Source organism: Notothenia rossii, assembly GCF_949606895.1.
Source record: "Notothenia rossii genome assembly, chromosome: 6".
Lineage (NCBI taxonomy): Eukaryota > Metazoa > Chordata > Actinopteri > Perciformes > Nototheniidae > Notothenia > Notothenia rossii.
This window is the reverse complement of record NC_136909.1, coordinates 72,172,251-72,191,688: the sequence shown is the minus strand read 5'-3', so window position 1 is coordinate 72,191,688 and position 19,438 is coordinate 72,172,251. Positions and strand designations below refer to the sequence as shown.

Below are 19,438 nucleotides of genomic sequence, written 5' to 3'. Positions count from 1 at the left end.
TGAGTTTTTACCAAAAAGTTCTATTTTGGTTTCATCTGACCAAATGACATTCTCCCAATCCTCTTCTGGATCATCTAAATGCTCTCTAGCAAACTTCAGACGGGCCTGGACATGTACTGGCTTAAGCAGGGGGACACGTCTGGCACTGCAGGATTTGAGTCCCTGACGCCGTAGTGTGTTATTGATGGTAGCCTTTGTTACTTTGGTCCCAGCTCTCTGCAGGTCATTGACTAGGTCCCCCCGTGTGGTTCTGGGATTTTTGCTCACCGTTCTTGTGATCATTTTGACCCCACGGGGTGAGATCTTGCGTGGAGTGTGACTGTTTGAGGTTGTGGACAGGTGTCTTTTATACTGATAACGAGTTCAAACAGGTGCCATTAATACAGTTAACAAGTGGAGGACAGAGGAGGCTCTTAAAGAAGAAGTTACAGGTCTCTGAGAGCCAGAAATCTTGTTTGTTTGTAAGTGACCAAATACTTATTTTCCACCATAATTTGTAAATAAAGTCTTTACAAATCAGACAATGTGATTTTCTGGATTTTTTTTTTTCTCATTCTGTCTCTCATAGTTGAGGTATACCTAGGATGAAAATTACAGGCCTCTCATCTTTTTAAGTGGGAGAACTTGCACAATTGGTGGCTGACTAAATACTTTTTTGCCCCACTGTATGTCCCATATCAATCTTACATAATGTGCTGACTTAAGGTCTGCTCTCTGTCAAGGGAAGAGGGTAATGAAAAACATGGTGTGGGTTTTTAGAAGAGGATAAGATTAGCGCTCAAAAGGTTAAATGACATCAGTGCTCATTACCCAGAGATGCAGAGGTTTTCTGACCAAAAGCTTTCACAGAAACCGGAGACACTTGATGCAGTTTGTTGCGGCTGTTTTCGTCCTCTCTCCAATCCATCTTCTGCGGTGAATGTAAAACACAAGATTAAGGGAAAGTGGCTGTTACATCATGTTGTCACACTTCAAAACATACCTACTGGATTAGGTTAATCCCTTTTAGGTCCAAGTCAAACATGTATTTGCTCACGTTGTGAATGGAAAGGCTTTGTGTTGACTCTCTCTGACCATCTCTAATCCCACACCAGAGTTATTTAGATCAACAAGATGAACTTTGTGCTGTACTAGTTGTCATAAAACCCTCCATGAATTGGGTGCGTGTACGGTACTGAGGTATGCATAACCAGCAGTGCAATAACACAACCTTGTACTTTGGTCTACGATAGACATTTTTCATCTTCATTTAAAGCACGCAGTCGTTGTTTATGCTGCCGTGATTTTACGTCCCCGATAACACTGACACGCCTCCAAAGTACTTCCTGTTCTCAGATATCTGATTGCAAGGAGACATTTCGCAACCGTGTTTGGCATTCACTAAAATCTCTTTGTTGATCATGTTTAATCTTTATCTGTGATGGTATTATGAGTTTATAGAAACTACAGTTCATGGCTTTTAAAGAGACGTTTAATAATCTCTCTTTTCCCCCTTCTTTGCAGTCTTTCCAATTTGGTATCACTAGAACTCAGAGAAAATCTGCTCACATTCCTACCAGAGTAAGTATTCAATCAACTGCACTTTCTACATAATCAGTTTTTATTATAATGCGTTATCAAACAGCAAATGCAAGACCCTTCATACCAGACTCTCAATCTACAACAAACAAAAAAGACAACATAATAACACCACTATATGCTGACACTTTAAAGTAACAATCATTTCAATAATAATCACATTATAGTCATCCAAAATATACTTTGTCTGCAAATATTTATCCAATTTCTTTGGATTTGTATCGTTACATTTTTTAAAAGTAGTTCTATCTTGAATAAAACCTATTATTCAAACTATGCTTAATTTTCCTAATCACTGTGTATCAATTTCCACGTGTCATCCACAGGTCACTATCCATGCTCCATAGACTTGAAGAGCTGGACCTAGGAAATAATGAACTATACAATTTGGTAAGTTGTGTTTTTTTCTTTCTTCTGGATGCCAGGAAATGTGAGCCAAATAAACTTTTCCCATTTCCTTTTTTCTTGTCAAGTCAAAGTAGATTAGCATCCCTTGAGAACAGCTTTCACTTCTTATCACTCAGATGGGAGGACGGCCATCGGCTTTGAGCTTTGGCTCTTAGTTGTAATCACATATGCGCATCCGGACTCTCATGGTGAATGATTTACTCGCAGACAAAGCAAAGTTAGACTGTCAAGAAATGAGTCTTTTTGTGTTTAATTGTATTTATAAGTTATCATGTGTACATTGCACTGCAGTTATTTACTTAGTTGGATGAGTTTTCTTCTGCTCTCGGTTTTGGGTATTGATATATTCTACAGTTCTAAAAGGTAGCTCCGAACTCTTGGAGGATTAGAAGTGTATGGAGTAAAGGACCCTTTTTTACATTGACCGTTAGTGCGCATGCCTCCATCAGGCTGGACGTTGCTATGTGCAGACTACATTTTTGATTTCATTTAGAATTAAATGGAATATGTTAATAAATAAATCAATGTTAAATGTAATTTCATTTAAGTTACAAATCAGCTCACTTATGTGATACATCAATGCTTTGCTGTGTGTTTCTCTTCTGTTATCCCGGCTCTCATTGTCTCTCCTTTCATTTTCTTCCTCCCACACAGCCAGAGTCAATAGGCGGTCTTGTGAGCCTCAAGGACTTGTGGCTGGATGGAAACCAGTTGGCTGAAATCCCCTCAGTGAGCTAATCAATTTCTCTCTTATATTTGATTATCTAATTTCCTCTGTATTGATCAGAGAACCACCATTTCATATAGTTATTATTTATTGTATTTCGACATAATCAGAAAGTACAATGTGCAACATTTGTCTTATCCACCCAAAGAAACAACAAATGCTGTCTTGGTGTCATGTTGGCCAACACCCTGAAACGTAGTTCTGTAACTACGATATATTATGCAATCTTAGTTAAAAAAAAATATATATTTTTTTCTTTTAAAAGTATTTATTTTGATAATAGCATCAGTGTCGACACCACACCCAAGTCCTGAGATAAAGCTTGTGCTAATGCATAAACGTGATGGATACTGCTTTTAGATTATATTTGCTTACAACCTGTCTCTGCTCTGAATTTTAGGAGATGGGCAGTATGAAAAGCATGTTGTGTCTGGATGTGTCAGAAAATAAAATGGAGCGACTTCCAGAGGAGTTAGGAGGCCTGACGTCGCTCACTGACCTGCTGGTGTCTCAGAACCTCATCGATGCTCTGCCAGAAAGCATAGGTAGGCATGGCAACCCTCCTAGCTCTTTATTATACGAATCTGTCATAAGAGCTTTTCTTGTGTATCGTCAGACTACCTTAGCTATTTTCTCCTCATTGGGTAATTTCACATATGCTGAATAATAGCTATTTCCTAAAGTTTCATTCCAAATGGCCTGTTGGCATGTTCATAATATAAAACCCATTGAACGTAATATGTTCAACGTGCCAAGCTTTGGTGTGAAAACAACCCACTTGAAGTAAATAATCAAGCTCACTAGTACTTTTGCTCACTACCACAGTAACTGCGTCATTAGTCTGCTAGACTGCCATGTTTGTCTGATTAATATATATCATTTTTTCTTCTCTCTCTGCAGGAAAGCTACGGAAACTGTCTATATTGAAAGCTGATCAGAATAGGCTAACGTATCTCCCAGAGAGCATCGGTAACTGTGAAAGCCTGACTGAACTCGTGCTCACAGAGAACCAGCTGCAGGTATGTTACAACTTCTTTAAACATGTAAAGAACATCTTTCAGTTATTTTACAGATTGTGGCTTATTGTAACTAACTTGAAAATAGCTATAGGCAACACCAATTTCCAAACCTTAAAAATATCCTTGCATATCTGTCTAACTCTTTTCATTTAACTTTTACCAGGTACTTGGCACATAAAAACAGTTAATATGAAAGCAGTACATTACATAAAGGTTTTGGTATAATGAAAGAATAAAGATCTTATCCTCATGACAAATTAAATCCAATTATTATAGATTTGTTTGTTTGTGCCTTTTACCTTCATCCAATGTGGTGAAAAATGCCGTTTGAGTCGTTCAATGGCTAAAAAAAGCATTAAAAAACCTGCCTTTTGTGCTATGTTTTTAAACCGTCTGGAGCTTAACACTGATATCTAAAACATCTGGAATATGACAATAAAATATACGTTTCCCACAGAGATAGAAAGCCACATTCAGGGGATGCATACAGTATGTATGCTTTTCTGTTTTGTGTGTGAGTAAATGTAGCGTCTGTCTGAGGAAAACATCTCCTTTTGTGTCTGTGCATGAGAGCACTGCACTGTGCTGAATACACATGGATGATTTAATTGTGTATATTGTCCTTGGCACAACAATTGACACGTGGGACACACGGTTCAATAAATCAGTTACAAACCAGAAAAGGAAATACTCTTGTTGTGCCTTCCAGTGTTTTTAAAACTCACTACGTTGCTTTAATTGTTGACATTCCTTCATTACAGAGTTTGCCTAGGAGTATCGGGAAATTAAAGCGAGTTTCCAACTTCAACTGTGACAGAAACCAGCTAACGTCATTACCGAAAGAGGTAAGCTTTGCATATATCTTTTATTTCAAATGTTTTTTTTCGTGTAAATCCATTGAGTGTTATAAGAAGCAATTCATGAAACTGACTATAAAACTCTAAAGGAGAAGTTGTAGTTTTACACTAAATATAACTTTGTAGGTTTTGTTCCCTCAGGGGAATGACTTATGCAGGTGTCAGTGTAAAAATGCCTGAAGATGTTGCTCTGCCAGCCTGTAGATGGCCCACATTGATACATTCTACATCTCCAGGTCTAAGCAGCAGCTGATTGTAATTTTAGGTTGATAAGGGTCATGGTTTAGATTGATACATCTGACATACATATAACATTCAAAAGTTACAAGGCTATAATTTTCTCCTTCAATCAAATAAAAAAAGCTTTCAGTACACTGATGCAATGCTGTTAGACTGCATTTGTTGTTATGCAATTCTCTACTGTGACGGATTTTCATTGGCTCAAACCGTGTAAAGTTCCCTCACGTTTGGATCAACAACAATGCTCCTGCTTGTGGAGTTTACTGCTCAGCTCTCGGTTGCTTCAGCTCCGTCTGAGTGTCTCCATTGTGTTTGTACGTGACATTCTTTTCTAAACCTCTTGTCTGTTTAAGTTTACGCTTCCTCTGAAAGGCTTCTTCAGACGTCGTACAATGCCCCTGTGTCATAATGATGCAAAGACCGCGGGGTTGGGAGAAAAGTAACAGCAGGCCTAGATCATGAATCCATGATGTCAGCGTTTTCTCAAACCAGCATTGAAATGACATCTCGAACAATCGCAGTGTAACCACGGTGACCAAGTATTGATTCTCTGAGCTACCTGACCATTGGTCCAGTTTTATGGATTCTATTGATTGTTGATTAGCGACTCATAACACTTTTTCCTAGCTGATTGTAGTCCGTGTTTACATGGAAGCAGACTTAACAAAGTGTGATTTATTTTTTTTGCTCCTCACGCCTTGTTTACTGATGACTTGAGAGGTGTTAAGCAGCTATCAGATAAACCCGTGTAGATGATGAGCTTAATCTGATCATTCCCAATACTTGTTTCCTGAGCAGATTAATGGATCACAACTGCAGCTGGCCCAACACATCTTCAGTTATGTGGCTGCTAGGAGTAGTTGTTCCTAAGTGTTACCTACATGTTTGTCTACCTATACTATGTGTTTATCCTTCCAAGTACTCTAACTAACGTACAGCCGTATCATGGTGTCTCTTCGGTTTTGTAGATTGGGGGCTGCAGTGGTCTGAATGTCTTCTGTGTTCGAGAGAACAGACTGACGTGGATACCGTCAGAGCTGTCGCAGGCAACAGATCTGCACGTGCTCGATGTCTCAGGAAATAGGTACAACAAATCTGTATTTTATTTATTTTGAATATGTTTATTGTATCTTTGTAACTCTGGCACAACAACTTCCTTCGGGATAAATAAAGTCTTATCTTATCTTATTTGAAGACTCACACACCTGCAAATAATGTTTTTATGTGTTCGAAAACATTTTCCTATATACAGATTCATTTACAGACTTTAGTTTTCCATGTCATTATACGTGATAAATGCTTGAGGAAATTCAGTTTTTATTTTGACCTTCTGATGCATATCTATGATCTTCATATTACTCACCATCACTCAGGGGTTGTTTTGGCTTTGCTTCTCTGCCACTACCTGTTATGGTCCAAGCTTTTCTCTTCAGAGAAAGCAGCAGTGACGTCTTCTTCTTTAGTCTCACACAAACCTGTTCACCTCTGTGTGTCTGGAGAGCGTTTCCCTCCTACACATTGTCATAACAACTGCTAGCCTGCAGGTACCTTGTGCTCTCTTTGTATCATACCAAGAAAGTGGATCACATCACTCCAGCTCTGAAGTCTCGACATTGGCTTCCTGTCTGTCAAATAACTGACACTAAAAAACTAAAGCTTTTTATAGAGCATTGTATGGGTTAGTGCTATGTTATGATCCATTGAGACCCCTCAGGTTGCCTGCTACCAGTCTGCTTTCTGTCCCAAGAGTTACATCTAAACACAAGGAGCCAAAGTCACTTTGTATTCTCCATCAATCTGAAACAAACTCTGCTGAAACTCTCACTTTTTTCAAATCAATGCTGAAAGTCTGCTGCCTTTTTTATTTTGTTAAAATAATACTATTTCTAACATTCTTCCTCGTATCTTTATACCTGTCTTATTCTATTTTAGCTTGTTTAATTATCTTTTCTCTTTTCTTACCTGATTTGATTTATATCCTGTTTGTTTTCAGGCTTGTTCACTTACCGCTGTCACTGACCACGCTTCGACTGAAGGCCTTATGGTTGTCTGAGAACCAGTCGCAGCCTCTCCTCACCTTCCAGACGGACCAGGACCCCGAGTCGGGCGAGAAGGTGCTCACCTGCGTGCTGCTGCCTCAGCAGCCGTGTGAACCAGACACTAAAGGTAATGTTTTTCCAAACTATCCTCAGGGGTTTCCAGTAACCCGCATGAGTCATGGGTGTTATCAGAAACAGGGAGTGTTCCACTGACTGAAACGACTGCACTACTTGTTTGTAGATCAGTGTCTCTTTGCTCCTTGAGTGTCTGGCTCCTCAAGTGGAACGTTTTGGTGCCTCAATGGTGACAGTCGAGTAATATTCCTCATCACAAGTATTTAGTGCCCCGCGGTTTGGATGACATTATCACATGATATGCTCGGGGAAGCATAACGAGTCGAGGGTCCTCAGGATCCTTCCCTGCAGTGACTGTCAATTACGAGCTCCTGCTAGGGATCACAGCCTATAACAGACTCGCGTCCCTTGAGGCCCTCCTTGGTTATGTTTTACAGAATTGCGCTGGATTGGACGGCTAAAGAGGCTTAGCAGCAGCTGGCCCGTTGCCATTAAAAGCTCGCCCACTGTGGGGTATAGAGATGGGGCTGAGGGTCGCCTCTAACTCTGCCTGACACAGAATTTGAATGTAGTTTATTTTCTTTGCTGTCATCCTTGCGCCTAAATATGCCTGGATTCAATCCTATTTTCCCTGCATGTTACTGTAGTTTGCATTCAACTAGATGTTCTTCTCCCCGGCAAAAAAAACATGCATTCTTCTATTTTGTGACGTGCCATCGCAGATTGAAGACTGGCGGAGGTCATATGTGTGAGGCTGAATCTGAGGTTGGGGGCAGGGAAGATTGTGTTGCTGTAAGCCTATGACTAATCCGGGATTTGAAACTGTGATCTGGCAGTTTCAGGCTCTCTCTTATGAGCACCGGGTTATATGACAGATTTCATTTCTTGAGTTGGCATGTTGCGGCCAAGCAATCATAACCATATTGATTTCCATCTGCTCCTATTCACTTCAGGTCACCCTCTGTAATTGTATCTGAGCATTTTGAAGTGTGCGTGAATTCAATTAACACAAATGGTGTTGTCTCTTTCCAAAACGACCACAGGCTCTGATAATCTCGCCCGCTGTGGAGCCCTGGAGAGCCTGGTGAACGACGTGGCAGACGACACCTGGGACAACAAAGCCATAAACAGGATCAGTGCCATTCACTTTCTGGATGATGATGAGGACGAGGATGACGAGAAGGTAAGACCAACATGCCAAAGGGCGAAATTCACAGAAATCTATCCAGAGATCTATCAATCTAGCTTCAGGATTGTAGGAAACGGTATTTCGATCTCTCTGTCTGTACACACAAACAGTCATCCCAGCTGAGGTTGGCTATCAATTGACAACATACCTAAACTGTACAAACACGGCAGTGCCATTTCCGCATTTTCTTCCCATTTTCCAGTTGTCTTCTGCTGTACTTTCCAATACAGGCAAAAAAGTAAATGAATCTTCATATGTATTATTGACATGTGAGATTCCTCAATACTCTGGAATACCTAGATTATACTACTTGAATCAGGTCATTCTGTGGGAATCATAACTGAGTAAATGGAAACTGTTTTATTGGAAATGCTTATTATAGTTTGGAGATGTATCAGTGTGGACCCCACGTCTCTTTTTGTACTGTAAACAGCTTACTGCCTACAACAGATGTGAACAATTCCTCTTTTTTTATACAGAATGCACCACTAAATTGAATCTGTTTCCTTCACACAGGGAACACTACTGCGACGGGCCACGCCTCACCCCGGCGAGCTGAAGACGATGAAGAAAGCGGCGGAGAACCTCCGCAAAGACCTGAACGCTGCCAAAGGCCTGGACTCCAACAAAAACGAGGTCAATAACGCTGCAGACAGAGTGACCACATCTGTGTGAACTTTACCTCACAAATGTTTTGTACCTCCTGTGTCTCGCCATGTCGTCCCGCACAACCCCCGCAGACCCTTTTTTTTTTTTTATACCTTGCGACCCCCGGTGTGGCCTACCCCTCCTCTGATTAAACCCCGGGACGCCTGTAAGTGTACTGCCTGTACTCCATTGCCAGTCCTACGTAAAACGTGTCCGTCTGCCAGGGCCGCTGTGCCTTCCTCTTTGTAATTAATGTCAGCAGCAATAATCTGCACAGAGATGCTCCTTTTTAAAATATTTTAAAGATGTATTACTTTTTAATACCTCTTTTTAAAAATACGCATTAGGTAGTTGCACTATTATAAGTCTTTATAATACGGTCAAACCTTCATAAATGTCTTATATATTTGTTCTTTATCTATTTTTAAAACACTGGGTGAATTCTTTTTACATTTTGGGCAAACATAAAAGCAGGAGTTTTTGGACCTACTGATTAAGGATTCTTGTATAGTCTCTTGTGAATATTGATACTTTTATACTTTTTGGCAGCTCAGATGTAAATAAATATGTATAGCACATTTATTAATCAGATGCAGATTTTTAAGTTGGTACTTTTTTCCTTTTTTTTAAATCAACGAAATGATAAAACACAGTCACTGATGTCTTATTCAATCCATACAGTTGTCATTGGGTGAGTGGAAGGCCTTGCAAACTCTTTGTTGATCTGTAAAACATCTAGACCTATTTTTGAATAACTAGATTTAATTAATTTTGGATTTGAGTACTGCACATCACCCATTAATTACTCGCCTGCAACCTAATAAAGCAGAAGTAACGATGCTGTCTTATTTATATGTGCTGAGCTTCACATCTTTGCAATGTTTTTCAAATAGATGCCAAAAATGGTTGTATATTATTTTTAAAAAAAAGGTTTGTCTTTCCTTTTTAACTAAGAGTACTGTATATAATAATCATCTTAGGTTTTGGTGAAAATGAGGTTCGTACCACAAGGATGGCATCCTTTTAAAAATGCGGTTGTTAGAAGTTGAACTTAAATGCACTTCTCAGTGCTTCTCAAATTATTTACATGGTACACGATCATTTGTATTATTTTGTTTTTAAATTGAGTGCAAAAAGTGGACCAGAGAAATTGGTTCAAGTGTTGGCTTTTATGTTTTTAATTATGTTCTGATCAAACTGCACAAAACGGATCTCAAACAGACACTGTGCCTGGAGATTTGGATGACTTTTTTTTTTAACCACTGATCAATAAAATGAGTGCAACACTAAACAGTATGTTTCTTATTCCTTTTCAATGATTGAGTTTAGAGACAATCTGATTTACAATAATATAAGGTACATCTGGTGTGGTCTTTCTTTGAACCTATAACCAAAAATGCTTTAAAGTGGTTTTCTTTGAGGAAACAAATCAGATATTCCAGTTCCTGACCTCCCTCCATTGCTTCTGTCTGTCCAGCAGTGCACGGTGTTTCTGCAAAGCTCTGCCAGCATGTATTTGACTTGTCTACCCTGCACGTGCTGCATGTTGTACTGACACTGGGAGAGTAAAGACTGAATGTATATATACACCTATGTATACAGTATTATGATGTTTGTTGCATATGCACTTTCATTTAAATCTCATTGTACATTTCTGTTTGAAAATGAAAAATGTGGTGTTTGAGTTATCAGTTAGGTTAAAAAACAGATAATCTCTCTCTTTCTCTGCCTCCTAAAGAAGCAACAAAAGAAACAGGTTGGCAAAAGGGCAGAGAAAAAGACAAATTAAGCTTTTGATATCAATCTTCCAGCTTGACTGCTTTTAAGCTCTTCAAAACAATTGCACCAGTAAGAGTATTGGATTTGCACTCTGCGCCCCCTGGTGCAACAATATAAGCTTGCATGTTGAAAATTAAGCCGGATTTTACTATTGTTTTTGTCTCAAATAATAAATATAAATGCTGCCCTTCTAGAAAGCATGAGCATTTTTCTAGGGTCAGCTTGGATATGATGGTACTATCTGACCTTTATTATGACCGGACTTCACATGACCAGTTTACGCATCATTATGATGGACGTGGCTTTATCAAAGTATTCATCCAACACTGTCACTTCTTATTTCCGTCAATATATTACATTGAAATTACATTTTCAGCAAAGGCCGGCGTCTCCTGACTTTCTCCAGGAGTGTCAAAAGCCTCACACTAACCCGCTCCCCAGCTCCGATAGGCAGCACTGGGCCCTGATCTCAGGCTTTGGTCAGGGGGAGAACAAACAGCGTCGGCAGACGAGGAACCTGGTGAGCGCCGGAGTGTGTGCTCGCTCCTCCAGCGCAGAGAAGGATGCAGAGGACACAGAACAACATGAGGAGATCTTTTTTCCACTCCAGGTATCTTCTTATCAGCCACTTCAACTGCTGATGATCATCAACTGTTGTCGTGCTGCAGAATTACACTTAGTCTAGATGTGTCATCATTTTATATATATATATTCTTTTTTTAATTAAATCCAAACTCACAACACTGTCATCTGTTCAGAGAAGACAAAGGCATCAATGTACAATGTTAATATACATGTATAACACGACAGTCCAAACTACGGCCCGGGGGCCAAATGGGGCCCGTGGATCATTTTGAATTGGCCCTCAGCAAATTCAAAAAGTATAATGTAATACGGCCCACAAATGAAACTTGTGCCTGTCTTATATTGTAGTTCTTAAATATAAATGTAAAAAGATATTACAGTAGTGTTCGTGTGTTAATAAGACCACTTTTCAAATAAATTCAGTCAATTAAAGTTGGAAACATTTTCTAACATATCTTAGCATAAAAGCCCAATGACTTATTTACATAAAAAGCTTGAAATACACCCTTCCTATTTCTCCTTTATTATAATCAATCTAAGGCTTCTGTTTTAAGGGATGAGCTGCCAACACTCACAAGCATCATTTGCATTTCCATTGATTTTGCTGACTTTAACTGAATTTATGAGGCAATATACCTCTAGTGAGTGACCCAGCCCTTCGTATATTTCTCCGTATGTGGCCCCTCGGTGAAAAAAGTTTGGACACCCCTGATCTATAAACTCTTAGAAATCAGTTGAATAAGTACAGTTCAATACAAATTGGGGACCTTAAGTCAAGGCTGCATCTGTTTTAATCCCTTATATTAATTTAATGTCTTCGTGAATTCAAAGTGAAACATCCACGGCTGTGTTGGATTATTGTTTATCCCCAGGATGCTGCAGGCCATCTGCCAGCAGAGAGCGATGCCATACAACGGCGGTTTTGCCCTCAGAGGGTCGAAACCCGAGACGGGAGGAAGTGTCAGCATCAAAGAGCTCTTAATGCAGGGTCTGGTCACCATGGAGACCCCAGCCCCGACCTAAAGACCTCCATCACAGGGAAGTCTTCTTCAGTGACGGAGACGACCCTTCCTCAGGAATCATTGGCCTCTGAAGTGCCATTAAGAGTAACTGCATGCTGTGTCTTCTTCAGTGTTTATCCATCTCTTTGGGGCTGCATTAGATGGGGCTGCTGGAGACTCTACTGATTGTGGCAAATTGTTGCTAATGTAATTTTTGTTAGAGTTGCCTCACCCAGGCTTATTATGTAAATAGATTCTAGCTTTTCATTTCCAATTTCCTCCAAGTTACAGATCAAAGTGTCCAGCCAGAGTGGTGGTTTGGGAATCAGCATTGCTGGTGGAATAGGCTCGATGCCTTACAAAGACCACGATGAGGTAAGAAGATCTCTTGCAACATGTGTGATCATTGGCTGAAGGTAATGAGAAGAAACCTTGAGCAATTGAACAATATACTGTTTTGACACATACAGTACATCACATAGCCATAAGATAGCCTGTTCAATAAATTCTATCTTTCAACTATTTCCAATGTTTATAAAAAGATGGTCAAACATGTCGTCAAGCCTATACAATGTATTATGTAACTTCTAAATAATAAACTCTAAAGGCCATTCATACTCAAAGGCCTTTAATTTTCCTACAACTCTTGGACTACAGTATATGCCATAAATGACCTTCCCTCTCCATCAAAATATGCACATTACTTGTATTTCATAACATATTAAAATAAGAACACCGGTACTATAGTAAATGTGCTTAGTATTTGTGTTTATGTGTGTAATTTCTAATTTACCCCTTTCTTCGTGCTAAACCAAACAAAATGTCTACAATACATATTCAAATTCACAAACACACATTTATTTTTAGATCATTATTTCAACCCATTCACTCTCTAACATGTCTATTTCCCTTCAGGGTATTTTTATTTCCAGAGTAAATAAAGGGGGGGCGTCAGAAAAGGCTGGGGTCCATGTTGGAGATAGATTGCTGGAGGTAGGCTGGGAATACTTTTTAAAAAAATATTTGTAAACTCATGTTTGTGATTTCCTATCCACTACAAAGTGTGTGAAATTACTTTTTACTTGCTGCGAGAATATCATTATGAAACCTCCCACTGGTGTTTCTCTTATGACCAATGGAGGGCATCATAGGACCAGCAGAGGCTGACAGACACTCTGGGGCTTTCGCAACCCCAATATGAAACTTACAAATAAAAAAACAAGCAAATGAAAATATAACTTTTTTATTTTTAGATTCAGACTTTGGCAGAGAAAGTAATTCTTATCAGTGTCTTCATTGGGAATTGAAATCTTTGTGAGGCAAATTTGTGCTAAGTTACATTGAGATTTATGAATGAAATTACCTTGACTTGAACAGCCATGCTATTTGGAGATGCTGTGTGTGAGTGCGTGATTTAATGTCTCACCTCTAACTCCTGATCCTACTTTCACTGACCCCTGAAAGCTTAATGTGACCACTGCCTTCCAGGTCAATGGCCTCAATATGCAGCTGGTGACCCACCATGGGGCAGTCACTGCCCTCAGGAATGCTGGGAGCTGCATCAAGATGAAAGTGCTCAGAGAGAGGCTACTACCTCGAGAGTTGTGTGACCCGGGGGAGCACAAGGATCTTTGGGACGTGACAAGCCGACAGCCGGGCAGCCAAGAAGGCGGGAGCCAGAGAGGAAAACAGCCAAAGATGGAGAACACAGATTTCTGTTGGTCTAAGAAGATTGAGAAGAGTGTCTGCAACGGCAATGGCATTGTGAGTGCTGTTCTCCAATCCCAGCACAAACTGAATATTTTTTTTAAAGGTTGTTTCAAAATGAACATCAAGCAAGATGTGTGGACTTGTTTCAGATAACTTAGATTTGAGTCACACATGGAAGGCTTAATGACCTAAAAATACGTTGACCTAAACCTTTACACTTAAAAAATAATTGATACTTTTCCCCAAGTTAAAAGTTAACTTGGGACTTGTTTTGACATGTTCTTGAGTTGAAAATTGCATGTCCTGGCTTGAGACCCGACTTGGGTTTTGATTTGGGAATTGAGCACTTGCAGTACAATGACTTGTACCCACATCTGCCTCAAGTCAAATGGGAATTACGCCTTCAAAAGCAATCCTTCTTTTACCCTTCTTTTCTCTTTGTCTCTGTGTTTCAGTCTGATTTGTATAGCGAGCTGAGCAGGGACTTTTCTGAACCGAAGGCGCATACATTGATGAAAAATGATTCACATCAGGGAGGGAAACACACAATGACAGTAAGCACATTCATTCCTCAGTAAAGATCCCACTCTTAATAAAATGTTACACTGAAATCACCTAATTTTATCCTCTCCCTCAGTAAAAAGACATTAAATTGTTTCTGGATAATATCAACAATTGATTTTTCTGACATTTCAGCACTGTATCAAATCACTTGCTTATTTTAATCCCGAATCCTGTTTCCTTCTCTGACAATTATCTGACAGATCCCTCGGATTATTCTCACTCATCCCTCTACCTCGGATGAAGATGTGGAGCTTTTGACACAGATCCCCAGCAGAGAGACGTTACATGACTCTGAAATTCATGACACACACTCACACTGTTTTGACAGCGCTTTCTACCTACCTTGACCAGTGAGTAGGGGGACATAAATGAAGGACATAGACTGTTATAACCCGGCTCTTTTCTTTTGTAATGTTACTTTCCAAACTGCTGGAATGATTTACTTGCATAATTTAGTGATATTAGAGTTTATTTTTATTACTAAAACCACAGAGTTTTCCCTGTACAACTCAATAGAACAGAGACTGGAGATCATGATAAGAATGCCCAAATGAATTACTGGAGGCTACATGTCGTAATATGAAATACAATCAATTAAACAATTAACGCTGCTGGCTACCTCTACTTCTCACCACTGTGCTATAAATAATGGATGTGCTGGCTGAAATAGTGTCATCGCCCATGACAGTGTGAAGCACTCAAAGCTTTTATAGTGTGTACTGAGATAAAATGCCACACTGCGGAACAGATTGCACAGCATGCTGTCCGCTTCCTGCAGAGTCCTGATGCAGAATTAATTTAACAGAGGGTGAACTGACTTAATTTAATTGAATTCCCTCGCACAACAACCAGATTGATGGGATTACACACTCTGCCTTTTGAAAAGAGAAACAGAACATCTTGCTTATCATTACCTGCTTTGTGTTGTTTCACAGCTCTTTCATTCTCACAGCAAAAACAGTGTATAGTTCTGTGTTCACTTTCTCAATAAAGCACAAATATGTTGTTCCTCAAGGCCTTTCTTTTTTTTCTGCTGCATAACAATCAAATCCATGCTGTCATGCATTCCCATACAAAAAAAAGGACGGCAATTTATTTTTACTCTTGCAAAAACAATCATTTCGATCAATTCCTACTGACAGTGTGACAGGAAGGTGTTTGTTTGGCAGATATTTTGAGGTTGTAATTTGCAGTGTTGTTGCACAGGATTGCACCATATTGTGTGTTAAATGTTCCTGTTATTGTGTCCTCCCCCTGCGGTCTTGCTCTGACCAAATACACCAGCACTGATATGACTACTTGTTTGATCAGTGAAGCTCTGCGGAGATGACTGTCTGCTGGGTGATAATAACCCGGGGACACAACGTGTTGGAAAGCACATCCAGCGTGCGAGAATCAATCCAGAGTCAATTACTGGCTGCCCCGGTTCATATTGTGAGACTTGAGTGTTTGTCTGTCTCAAGAGGCATTCATGTAGAGTCAGTGGGAGGGACTGAGGAGAATGACAGAGGATTTCGATGACTGTAATAAAACTGGGCCTACCTCTAGGAACATTGGTTTTACATCCAGTGTTTGTTTTCTTCTGCTCAAAAACGTTTCGAATAATATTTCCATGTGATATGGCACACTTTTTTGTTATTCCATAATTATTCATAATAATTACTGATTCATATTGAATTGTAAAAGATTAGGAAATGATTGCAGTGTTTGCAGACACACATGCTAAATAAGGGATCTAGTAGTAGCTTCCTACCCAAATAAATTGAGCATAACTTACATGACCAAGGAGTAGGTATACTTCTTAAACTAATAACTTACTTATTTAATTCTAAATAAAAGTTCACTAGCCTAGAATCTGATCCTGGAGACTAACAGGCTAACGCTAAAGCTCTGGCCTGCTCTTTAGAGATTTGAGAAACTTACATTTTAAACTGCAGCAATATTTACCACTTAATTACCAGAGATTGTTTTTGGTTTGCAGAAATGAAGTGTCCTCATCCTTAAGACCTTTTTCTGTGTTGTTTATGGGAAAACCCACGGAGCAAATGTTGCTGGGTTTAGCTAGCTAGCTGCAGTTGAAAAAATCTGCAAGGGAGAGACAACTATAATTTCATCCGGCAATATCAACTGTCATCATCTTACAAAAAAGAGCCAATGCAGATTTTAGGACTGTGTTACAAAGTCTCTTTCACACCAGGCTGTAGCGTTTGTCCCTCTCCCCGGTCATACAAAGGAAAATCATTCCGACAGTGACATTATTTATGGGGAGAGTCAAAAAGAGCTTGCATCAGCCATGTTCTTTGATTCCCTCTCTTTTCTTTTGGTATGTGCTCTCTCTGGTTCATCTAGATTATTAGAACATGCACAAACACTGGACACAAGCTATGTCATGCATCAGCACATGTTCATTGTCTAGTCCAGGGGTGTCGAACTCAAATACACAGTGGGCCAAAATAAAAAAATGGGTACTATTCGAGGGCCGGACTGGTTCAATGTTTATTGCAAGACTTATTGAAATGAACTTATTGCACATATTAAACCTGGAACTAACAAAGCTTAAATGATTGTCTATAAAAACAACATTAAACATTAAATAATCAGTTGCATTCATTTCTTATGGCTCTATCTCTGTGATGCCAGTTCAAGCCAGATACTTGGCATCTCATCTTGGGGGCAAGTTCATCAATGTTGGAGGTCAGGCTCTGAGCTGAGGAAACCCTCAGGATTGAGTGAAGGTGTGCGTGCAATATACCGGCGGGCCAGATCTAATATTAATTAGAAATTATCCTGCGGGCCGAAATTAAATCCACCAAGGGCCTGATTTGGCCCCCGGGCCTTGAGTTAGACACATGTGGTCTAGTCTATTTATCAGCAGTGAACTATTTGTCTAAAAACAGTTTCACAGACTTGTATTTAAGACGTTTTGTTTGGGGTGGGGGTGGATTTTAGCATATATCTCATTACATAATGATAAACACTGCACATTTGAGGCTTATCTCTTCCTTAGTGAATAATTTATCGTCCCAGTAGCAGAGAACTTCCTTGAGGCTAAAAGCTAATACTCCATGCCAGAAATCAAAGCATAGATGTGACATTCTGCCATTTCAACAGATACTGAATATTAACTGGAGGAAACCGGATTATATGAAAACCATGTATAGTTAGAGGATGTCATTTAGGTAAGCTGCTATCAAAGTGCTTGAAATGTCCTGCTCAAAAACTTTAAAAGATGTTATATTTCAGGAACCAGTCAGATCATTTTTATCCCGAGGAAAAGGCGTATGCTTTTTTCTTATTGTGATTTTCTCTCTGTGCGGCTTCCACAATGAGACAGGGGGGCGGCAGAGTTGAAATAGACAAGAACAGCTGTGACAGGAATGAAGAATGTAGTGTACTTAAAGGATTAGTACAAGGTCTGCTTTCACTCACTGATAAGGGAACAGAAAAGTCGATGCCGCCTCGAACAAGCAAGTGAATACATTTCTTTCGAGCCCCCCCCCCCGATAAGTCATTATTGAAAACATGCTCAGATATATTTGTCACGTCAGTCTGCTGGCTTAATGGACACCTTGTTCTGAGTATTTGAAAACATTATGTCTCTCAGACATGCAAGTTCAGAGATCATTTCGTTTTCTATTTATTGTCAGTTGATCAGCTTCACCACACAATGCATGGCTTTCACTGCAAACCTGTACTAAAAACATGACATAAATGTTTAATAGCAACATTTTAATGAAAAAAGCAATTTAAATATTTGTTCTCCTCAGCACTCATTCTCTTAGCAGCGTTTTCCATTGGGCAATCGATACCATCATCTCTTCCTGTCTTATTTATGATCTGAGCTCAGTCAGCCAAGATATTGGTCTATATAGCATGGTGTCAGTCATATGGTGCGTTATAAAATGTATGAAAGCCCCATGCTGAAAAGGAATACACAACCCTTAGACATATGAAGTTGACTTTAGTCATATAAGAAAAATAAAACTATCCAGAGATATGTTGTGTTTTGGAGTTCCGAGCATGAACATTGTTACTGGTGCCCAGCAGGCTGACTGCTGTCTGCAAGCTATTTGTAGCTATTATGTGTCTATAAAAGGAACTATGCAGGGTGATACACAACCCAACAGTAATACACTTTGAACTTTGCAAGAGGGGCCGAAAGGTGTGCAGCTCACTTTACCCGTATCTGCTTTGATACATTTTTAAACTTTGATCACTTTTTTCCCCCGGATCCTGGAAATAAGCAGTACACTTCTGGATGGACATGAATTTAAATCAGAAATGGACGGGTTGAAGAATAGTCTGGGGAAGGTAAGAGGTGTCTGGAAAATATGTGTTTCTATTGAAAATAATAAATAAATAAATGATAAAAAGCCTCTTTCTGGGGATTTTCTGTTAAGCTGAAGTAATATCTCTGACCTGACTTTACTTTCCACTGTCCTTTTCTGTTATAATGGTTATAGCTTTCAATGAAGATTTGAACTTCGAAGCAAAATTCTACATTAAAAAATAGACAATAAATAAATGAGATTTCAATCTATCTGCACTATTAACCCTCCCATTTAGCCCTCTCCCACCCGCTGCAACCTTCTGGGCTTTCACACATAAACACATAGACACCGTTTATACTCAGCCGGCAGCTACTTGATACTTATCCTGTTATTTCCTGTCACACAATGAGGAAAAACAGTTACCAAATTGCTATCGGGAAAACTGAAAGTTACGATAATTAATGTAAACAAAAAATTTCACAGTTTATATATCTCATTTAAGTACATGTTTCACTTTTATGACATCTCTCTAACTTCTTATCACTGCACCACAAGGTTATAAAGATATCTTTATGATGTCTGATACAGCTTTTCATCTTAGAAAATGCTTTAAAATATGTGAGTAATTGTAATCACACTGTCATATTGTATTTGCTGCTGTTGAAAAAACAGGAATTGATTGCAAAAACATGCCTTTTTTGATGTTGTATGAGACTTGGAATCATATTTGTTTTTGATGTAAGAGAAG

General features: G+C 39.3%; 3 protein-coding genes and 1 long non-coding RNA gene across 5 annotated transcripts in view; 3 read left to right on the top strand and 1 right to left on the bottom strand.

Moving 5' to 3' along the window:
- The window catches only part of LOC307043423 (leucine-rich repeat-containing protein 1-like), a 22,919-nt gene extending 12,848 nt beyond the window's left edge, over nt 1-10,071 (top strand). The window contains exons 5-14 of the mRNA XM_079687857.1: nt 1,504-1,560; nt 1,905-1,968; nt 2,641-2,715; nt 3,114-3,258; nt 3,614-3,732; nt 4,494-4,577; nt 5,798-5,913; nt 6,823-6,995; nt 7,987-8,126; nt 8,649-10,071. Of these exons, the coding sequence (XP_079543983.1) occupies nt 1,504-1,560; nt 1,905-1,968; nt 2,641-2,715; nt 3,114-3,258; nt 3,614-3,732; nt 4,494-4,577; nt 5,798-5,913; nt 6,823-6,995; nt 7,987-8,126; nt 8,649-8,807 (1,132 nt within the window). The 3' untranslated portion in view covers nt 8,808-10,071. The remainder of the gene's footprint in view (nt 1-1,503; nt 1,561-1,904; nt 1,969-2,640; nt 2,716-3,113; nt 3,259-3,613; nt 3,733-4,493; nt 4,578-5,797; nt 5,914-6,822; nt 6,996-7,986; nt 8,127-8,648) is intronic.
- Nucleotides 9,537-19,438, bottom strand: LOC307043426. The gene is made up of 2 exons (XR_013809382.1): nt 19,384-19,438; nt 9,537-11,221 (listed from the first exon to the last, which is right to left on the bottom strand). It is a non-coding gene; the product is annotated as an uncharacterized lncRNA (long non-coding RNA).
- On the top strand, nt 11,215-15,504 carry LOC307043424 (uncharacterized protein). The gene is made up of 5 exons (XM_079687858.1): nt 11,215-12,520; nt 13,061-13,138; nt 13,634-13,909; nt 14,311-14,409; nt 14,620-15,504. The coding sequence occupies exons 1-5, from the start codon at nt 12,497-12,499 to the stop codon at nt 14,764-14,766; spliced, it is 624 nt and encodes a 207-aa protein (XP_079543984.1). The 5' UTR covers nt 11,215-12,496; the 3' UTR covers nt 14,767-15,504.
- mlip (muscular LMNA-interacting protein) overlaps nt 18,529-19,438 on the top strand; it is a 30,835-nt gene continuing 29,925 nt past the window's right edge. For both annotated transcript variants that reach the window (XM_079687855.1, XM_079687852.1), the window contains exon 1: nt 18,529-18,730. In XM_079687855.1, the coding sequence (XP_079543981.1) occupies nt 18,701-18,730 (30 nt within the window). In that variant the 5' untranslated portion in view covers nt 18,529-18,700. The remainder of the gene's footprint in view (nt 18,731-19,438) is intronic.